The 8,806-nt window shown below is 36.5% G+C and overlaps 1 protein-coding gene across 2 annotated transcripts in view; it reads left to right on the top strand.

Moving 5' to 3' along the window:
* The window catches only part of Atp6v1h (ATPase H+ transporting V1 subunit H), a 71,635-nt gene that overhangs the window by 16,651 nt on the left and 46,178 nt on the right, over window positions 1-8,806 (top strand). The window contains exons 6-7 of one of the 2 annotated variants that reach the window (XM_021221916.1): window positions 470-574; window positions 3,513-3,566. In XM_021221916.1, the coding sequence (XP_021077575.1) occupies window positions 470-574; window positions 3,513-3,566 (159 nt within the window). The remainder of the gene's footprint in view (window positions 1-469; window positions 575-3,512; window positions 3,567-8,806) is intronic. The other variant, XM_021221917.2, reaches the window with a different exon arrangement.

The following is an 8,806-nucleotide window of genomic DNA, read 5'->3' as shown; positions in this document are numbered from 1 at the left end:
AAAAAAAAAAGATCGGTTGCCTTCTTAGATGTTATGCTAGCCTTTAGCTATTTTTTTGGGTAATTTATATTGGTATTAAGATTAATTCCCAATCTTATTTTTTTTTCTTTTTATGATAGTTTCTCAATATGTAACCCACTCTGGTCTCAAATACTTGATTCTCCTGTCTCAGACTCCCCAGTACCGAAGTACTGGAATTACAGATTTATGTCACCACTATGCCTCTAAATCTTATTTTGAAATGCAAAATAACCTAGGGAATGCTATATAATTTCTTAAGGCACAGATATGTGTTAAAAGTTTTAAGAAACGAATCATATTCCTCCCACCCTCCCAACCCCCTACCCCCCAGGAATTGAGTGTTTGAAAACCACTTAGCTAAGTGATTTACAAGAGCTGTCTCTTAAAGTATAGCATGTGAGGCATAGGGTGTGATTGGCGTTCAGATGTATTTCTTATTCATTTTCAGGCAGCAAGAATTATTGCCAAGTTAGCTGCTTGGGGGAAAGAACTGATGGAAGGCAGTGACTTAAATTACTATTTCAATTGGATAAAAACTCAGCTGAGTTCACAGGTAACAGAAATTTCCTTTATTATCCAAAAGAAATGTGGTATTAGAATCTATGTTTTCATATGTTGTTTATGGTAAATATGCTAAATTACAAAAGACACATTATTAAAATAATTCTGCTTTGAATTTGTTAAGTAAACCCAGTTACTACTGATGTGAAGGCCATCTTAACTGTTTGTTCTTTCACTGGCTACAACTCAAACCTTCTGTTTTCTCTGCCACTTGTGGTTTTCTCTCCTTGCTTTTGAGCAGTCAGGGACTTCTGTTCCTTCTAGGCAGCTACAAGGATTACACAGCTTATAGAACTGTCAAGACCTAAAGGAATCAATTTAGTGAGTGCTCACAGAGAGTCTCCATGTAGGAAAACAAATGGTCCATCAGGAGACTGCATGTGAACAGGCTCTGGGGTCAGAGACTTTCAGGTGGAGCATCTGCCTTGGCCTAGGTGTTTGAACCATCAACATTTATATGAGAAATCTTGGTTTTGGGGAGAGAACTCTAGAGGTTTTCTACGGGCTCTTTTATACCCTATTGATTACATAACTAGAGTATCTTGTTTAAGTGGTTGCACAACAACCAAACTGATCTTGTGTGCTGCCAGGGAAGTTTTAAACTGCAGGTAATACATTATAGACCATTAGTCAATCTGCTTGTCCTTACCTCGGCTATGAGTTTGTACCAGGCCTCCAGGTACCTTTTGGGAAGTCTGAGACTGTTACCTGCAACTGTCGTACAATTCTGTCTTACACAGTGGCTCATTCCCACAGTATTATATGGAATTTTGGGATTAAATACTTAGGTACAATTGGAACATCCTGCTTACTGATCATCTGGGTTGCCTTCAGGTTTCTCTAGCACCATGTCTCCAAGGAGAAGAGAGCTTGCTTATGTAATATCTGGGAAAATGTCAGTTATCTTGGTTTATCTGTAGAATGGGACAAAGATAGGATATTTATGATGGCTTTTTGAAGTGTTTCTTTTAGGCTTTCAGTGACTATTAGAAGGTCGGTAGGACTGATGCTCATAAAAGAAAAGAAATAAAGGTTGGCCTGGAGAAGAGTACTCTGGAGAACAAAGCCAGAACTTGGTGTAAGGGTGGGTGATGTGGAGGGGCTAAACCAGGGGAATAATATTGACAGTTATTGTATTGTCGACTTTAAGTGAAAAAGAAATGTTTTTTTTTAAAGATTTATTTATTAATATATCTAAATACACTGTAGCTATCTTCAGACACACCAGAAGAGGGTGACAGATCTCATTACTGATGGTTGTGAGCCACCATGTGGTTGCTGGGTTTTGAACTCAGGACCTTCAGAAGAGCAGTCAGTGCTCTTAGCCGCTGTGCCATCTCTTCAGCCCCTAAAAATAAATGTTACTCGGTAGGTTTTAACTTAAGGTATGAGAGACACCTGATGTTTTCTCTTACTATGTTAGAGAACTTAATTTGTAGTTAATGTTTTGCATGAAATTCTTTACAACATCATCCAGCTGTAGGTTTTACTGAGCTGGTAAGATACTTAAAATGTATTTAAAACATGAAATTGGCTGCATGAAAATACAAATTTAAGTTTCTAAATATAGGTCATTTGGAATCAGAATACTACATTTGGTAGACAGGAAACACTTCCTCTCTCCCTTTATGAAAAAAAAAAGGTTTAAAAATTAAGTGTCCTTTTAAATGAATCTCATTTTGCTTTAATGCTAGCTTTCTTATAAGATGCAGATGTACCTAAATTTACAAAGTGAAACATGGAATGAAAGAATTGCATACTACTGCGCCCGTGGGCAGTTTACCTTATTTGTTCAGAGTAGGACCATTTCTATTGCGCCTCAGAGATGAATTGGCACTCCTGAAATGATTAACACTCATTTAATGCTTGCACAGTTGTAAACGTTTCCTACAACATGGGGAAGTCTCTCATCACTAGTGGATGAAGTACTTCAGAGGCCAAAACAGTTTTCCTCAGAGTTGGGCTTCTTAGTGTTGAGTCGATGTTCTTTTAAGATCTTTCTGTATCTTTCCAGTGCTCTGTCTCTGCCCTCATCTTTTGGCTTTCTGATGTGGCTTGATGCCTAGCCTCTGCAAGTCCTTCTGCTATAGGGCACCTACTGAGAGTCCCAAGCTCAGCCTGGCTTTGCTTCTCAGTCTGGGCACTGCCTCTGCTTGGTTCTGATCACACTGGCTTTCTTGCTACTGGCAGAAAATTCTTCCATAGCCTTTTATCAGGATTAAATTGTAAATGTGTAAAGAAAGGTAGGATTATTTGAAATTTTATTTGCTATCTTACTCAAATGTTTTTAATAGTATGTGAAAAGTCTTTTTTCTTGTCAAAAGTATTTTCTCTTTCATAAAAGGTTCATCATTTCATGATTCTAGTGAAGATAAACTTTGAAATGTCCAGGTTGCTAGGTTGCAATTTTTTTATTTTTACAATAGCATTTTTTTTTTTGCCTTATACTTAATAGGTATAGATAAAGAAAAATCAGCTCCCTCAAAGTTCATTATTAGTTTTCTCTTGATTTGTTATATGCTATTCAGTTTGGTAATTTCTTTGTAAAATTTATGATGGTGAATATTGAGATTACTCCATAGCCTTGCTTTATCTTCTTATTATTAAGCATCTGTTTAAAAAAGTTTTTATGAAAAATGTTGGGAGTAGTAGGGTAGGTAGTCATCTGAAAACACCATTCATTTAGTAATTACCGAAGCAGGAATATTTGCAAGCTTCACCTTTGAAACTTGTGTTTATTCGACTACTGTTCAGCTTGTAGTAGTCTGTTGATTATCTGGTGGAGGATAATAACTTTTATATCATCTTCATGTTCTTTACAAAGTAGGATTAGGGAAAATGATAAAATTCATCCAACTCATTTTGTAAGCTGATAGGTTAGGATAAAATAAAAAGCAAAAGTAAGTACTAAGTCATTTATTTTGTAATAGAAACTTCGTGGTAGCGGTGTTGCTGTTGAAACAGGAACAATCTCTTCAAGTGATGTAAGTATGTTCCTTCCGATTGACTGGTTTCTTAACACCTTGAAAATAAATTGTTTTGACTCACAGGCATTTAAAAATGTGAAGATTTTTACTAGTTCCCCAAATGTAAATTCTTGGATCTGACATGTCACCTCCCCACAGTGAAGTTAATTCTATTGCCTTTTTTCTGAGAGAGACAAATCCTGCCCTTCTTTGTTGCTGTCTTTGCAGGACATCCTGCTTTACATCTCCAAATCAATGCAAGAGTTAGAATTGCTGTGTACTGCACAATCCTGTCATTTGTGTCACAATTCAGTAGTTTGTGAACTGTCTTGTATCTAAAAACGATGCATCAGTTAACTGATGACACAAAACCAAAGTTGTGCTCAAGCCTTTGTAGACTTTGTAGACAGCATGTGCCTCCTCCTCACCCCTTCTTCAACCAGTCTCTTCCCACTTTTAAGTGCTTAAATGTTAATGCTAGTTATGGACCATAGATTCTTAGCTAACATCATCTTTCTCATTTGGGAATAGTTTAACTTTGTTGTATTTGTGTAGCTCAGGGACTGGACCATAAGTTTAAACAAATGATAGATAATGGTTGGAGCCAGGGGACAAAAACTTCAGGACAAAGGAGAGAAACAGGAGGTAGATGCAGGTACATTTGATGGAAATACCTATGGGATGTTGACAGAGGTAGATGTAAATGAAGCTTTGTCTAAACCATGTAACAGCTGTATTGATTATTGTAACTCATATTATCTGAATGGAATATACCTGCATGTTAGTCTAAGAATGGAAATAGTCTCAGAATCTACATTGAAAGCTAGTAGACAAGCTTCCCTTTGGGTCATGGGTTGAAAGATGTGATGAATATTGTGTGAAACCAGAAAAAGAAGTTTGAAGTGTAATCAGAACAAGGTATATAGTTAGATGAACACTCTGGGCCCAGAGTGAGGAGAGAAAGCAGTGAACAGGGAGAAAAGGTTTAGTTGTTTCTGTTTGTTTGGTTTGGTTTTTTTTCATGACAGTGCTTCTCTGTGTAGACCTGGCTGTCCTAGAACTTACTTTGTGGAACAGGCTGGTCCTGAACTTAGAGATCCACCTGCCTCTCTGCCTTGACTGCTGGGATTAAAGGTGAGTGCCACCACTGCCTGAAGGTTTAGTTGTTAACTTAAATATGTAAATTGGCATCTTTATTTCTTTGTAATAAAAATTTTATTTTATTACGTGTGGCAGTTTTGTCTGCATGTATGCCTATATACCTTATCTACAAAGTGGAGGCAAGAAGAGTGATTTGGATGCCCTGGGATTCGATTCACAGACTCTTGGTAGCTGCCATATTGGTGTTGGGAATTCCCCGATATTCTGAAAGAATAACCAGGACTCTTTTAACTCCTGAGTCATTTACCACCCCCAACTGGCATTTTTAATTCTTGTGGAATTCCTATTACTATGAAGTTCAGAAATGTTGATTGTATTGTATCTTAGGTATTTTTAGAATAACTTGTTTTATAAACTTATTTTAGTGTTTTTAATACATTAAACCCTATATAAGGAGAGATAAGCTGAGCTGTGTGAGATTCTCAGTTTGTACTTTTTTATTCATTGTATTAGGCAGAATTGGTTGAGCTGGTATTGGCTTAGTGTAAATGGTTTATCTAGTAGATCCATACATACACTCTGACACACACCCTAAATAATAATTGTAAAATTTCATACCTTGTCTTTAATTTCCCTCAATCTTGGGCAGACTCTTAATTTTCCCTGAGTTCTTTTCTTTTTTACTTAGGTACTGATTTCAAAAGCAGACCTCAAGTTGAGAATATTATCAGCCTGTTCTTTGATTGTATTTTAAAGGGCAAATCTGAGCAATATTGAGCACTTACTGTGTAACTACCGTGTTACTAGTTTTATATTTACATAGTCTTATACAGCTTTATATGTTTTTTTGGTGTAGGTTATAATGTTACTCACATCTTATGCAAAAGCAATGAGGCTGGGCAAGAAACATAATCTTTTGAACATCATATAGTTAGTGAGTGTCAGAAATACTAATGCAGCCCATTGATTATTGAGAAAATTGTTTCTAGAGGCACCTGAACTGGAATTGACTATTTAGACATTGCTCCAACCCATTGCATACTATGAGGTTTATTATATCTGTATTATACCTTTGTATAACTTTTAAATTGTTAGTGTGAAGTTTGTTAGGCTGTATTATTCAATATTGCCTCATGAGGGCAGTATAAAACAGCAGTTGACACTGCAAAGTGAGATCCATGACTCTTACTTTCAGAGGCCTCATCAGTAAGTGAAGGGTTGATTGTTACATTTTCACTTAGTAATAAGTAATAAGATTGATTTTACTTATTACTTAGTAATAAGTAAGTGGAGTTCGCTTAAAATGTGTTGATATTGTTTTCACACAGTTATTGGGAGCATTCGATTATGTTTCTCTACTTTGTTCTTTACTGGTTTTAATGCAAATTATAGAGTATGTCTTCTGAGGAGCAGTATTACCTTGGAAATGAACTTCTGGGCTGAGGCCCTGTCTAAGGAGTGCTGTCATCTCTCCACATGCTGTGATCTCTTTATCTGGAAGACTGAGAATGACTGAAAATTTCTGTTTACTTCCTTCTCATTTTCCTTTTTCCATGTCCTCTTTTCACTGTTACCTGAGTGCAGGAGGAAATGACATCTTCTATCAGTGTTTGATGTATCTTGGTCTCTGGTGTCTTTGTTGTGGACCGATCCCCATTAGTTCTTAAGATGTCATTTCATGAATAGAGTGGCTAGGTTTTCCTTCCTGCTTGCTCTGACTTGCTTCTTAGCACTCTGGAGTGGTTCTCTCTAACAGGACTTCTTGTAATGTAAGTCTTCTATGCATCTGGCCTGTCCATGGAAGTAGCCCCTCACCACATGTGCCTAGTGTGATTGAGAGACTTTCCTGAAATATATTTTGTGTACTCTGAAACTCATGCATTTGCAGTTCAGTGTTTTATATTTATCGAACTGTGCAACCATTGCTATAATCTAAATTTATAGTATTTTGAGCAATCCAGAAACTTAAGAACTGCATTGTACATATGAACTGTTTGCTCTGTCCCTCTTCTTCTTTCAACCCCTGGCAGCTACTAATCTTATTTCTGGATCTGGATCCACCTCTTGGGGATTGTAATGTGAATAAAACTCTGTGCTTTGGTTTTTGTGTGACAGATTCTCATCATCTAGTGCAGTATGTCTAAGGTCCATGCATGTTTGAGCATGCAGCATTTTAGAATAAGAAACAGATAAGCCTAGAAAGTCTAGTTTCCTTGTTTTCAGCTACACTTCTTCAGTGATCTCCTGGCAGCTCTGATATCCTTACTAGTGGGCATTGATTTTGCTGCCTTGGCTTTGTTTTTATTGAGTGGTGTGGTCCCATGAAAAGTGCTGCCTATGTTGTTCAGGCAGCACAGGCCGGCTTAAGTCGTAGGCTGCCCTGGCTCCAACCTAGAGCAACTTACAGTCAGTAGTTACTAGGAGACGACTGTAGTCTAAACATAGTACATGAAAAATTCAGAAATAAGTAACTCATAAGTTTTAAATAACTAATATTTTATTGTGGTGTTATAATTTCTCTTTCATTTGTATTAATTGCTTATGCTTGAATGATAAATTATCATAGGCATCTGTGTATAGGAGGAAATAAAACTGATATCCATACGATTCAGTACTTTTTAGTCTTGGGATCTGTCAGGGGTCTAGGAGCATGGTGGACCACTCTACTTACCTTGCTGTGTAGGCTTAAAGAGCATTGTTCTCACCCAGGGCTTTTCATTCTTTTAAATTATTATCACAAAGTTAGCACTTTTAAGCATTGGGATCATTGAAATGTGTGTGTGTGTGTTTGTATAAAAAGTACAGATATAATACTCAACTTTTGTTTTTCTGGTCAGGATTTTGGAAGGGTTGCCTGGGGTTATATTGTGGTATGTAAAAGAAAATGAAATCAGGTATTTGAGTAGTACAAGACTACTTTTAACGTGTCTTTGAAAGTATAGCACCAATAGCAGTAATAAGGTAACCTATTACTATGTGCTAAATATGCTTTTGGAATTGTATGTAAAACTGATTTATAAAGCAAACTATGCTTTCTTAGTGGTAGCAATAATACTTTTTCCTTATAATTGTTGAAGGTGTTAAAGTTGTGAATAATAGTGAAGCACTGTATTTGTTTGTTTGTTTGTTTGTTTTTCGAGACAAAGTTTCTCAGTGTAGCCTTAGCTGTCCTGGAACTCTGTAGACTGGGCTGTTGGCCTCTGCCTCCTAAGTGCTGGGATTAAAGGCATGCACCACTACCTCCACCTGGATGGAAGTCTTGATATTGATATTTTTGGACATTGACTAAGGGATTTATTTTTATTAGCCCTATTTTAAGAAATTCTTGCCTATATGCATTTTAGTCTGTGAATATGTACTGACAATAATAGTGTACCTTAAAATTATTTAATGTTTTATAGAAACTGATTATAGTGAATAGATTTTTAATTTTGATATAGCTGGCACTATTTTCCTTTATTGATAATAAAGCAATTTTGAGGAAGTGATTTACTCAAGATACCAAGATAAAGCTTCCCATTCCTCTTCTAGCATTTATCCTCCTCCCTCATCTTGGTGTTGGGGATAAAAGCAGAGTCTCATGTTTACTAAGTAAGTAGTCTGTAACTGCATTGCCACCACTTGTCCCCTGAGATGAGTTTACACATGTTGGTTTTTCCTACTATGGCCTTTTAACCACACCTTCAAAGGTGATTACTATGAGATCTGTTAGTGTACATTTGGTTTGGACTGATCTTGAGCTGCATGTAAAGAGACCTGAATTCATTAGCTCAGCATTGTATCGTGTTGAATGTATCAATACGCCTTATATTTGCTGTGTAGTGATTGATCACCTTAGTATCTATTATTGATATTATTGGGTTACTTTAAGTTTTTGATTATGGTGAATAATTTGGCTGTGAACTGCCTGTGCATGTCTTTTGTTAGATATATGTATTATATCTATTATACCTATGTAACATTAATTTTTTAAACCTTATTTATTTTATTTTGTGAAGATTTATTTATATTTTATTTATATGAGTATACTGCAGCTGTCTTCAGACACACCTGAAGAGGGCATCAGATCCCATTACAGATGGTTGTGAGCCAACGTGTGGTTGCTGGGAATTGAACTTGGGATCTCTGGCAGAGCAGTCAGTGCTCTTAACCACTGA

Source organism: Mus pahari, chromosome 22 (assembly GCF_900095145.1).
Source record: "Mus pahari chromosome 22, PAHARI_EIJ_v1.1, whole genome shotgun sequence".
NCBI lineage: Eukaryota > Metazoa > Chordata > Mammalia > Rodentia > Muridae > Mus > Mus pahari.
The sequence above is the reverse complement of the archived record's forward strand: the minus strand, read 5'-3'. Positions and strand labels throughout refer to the sequence as shown.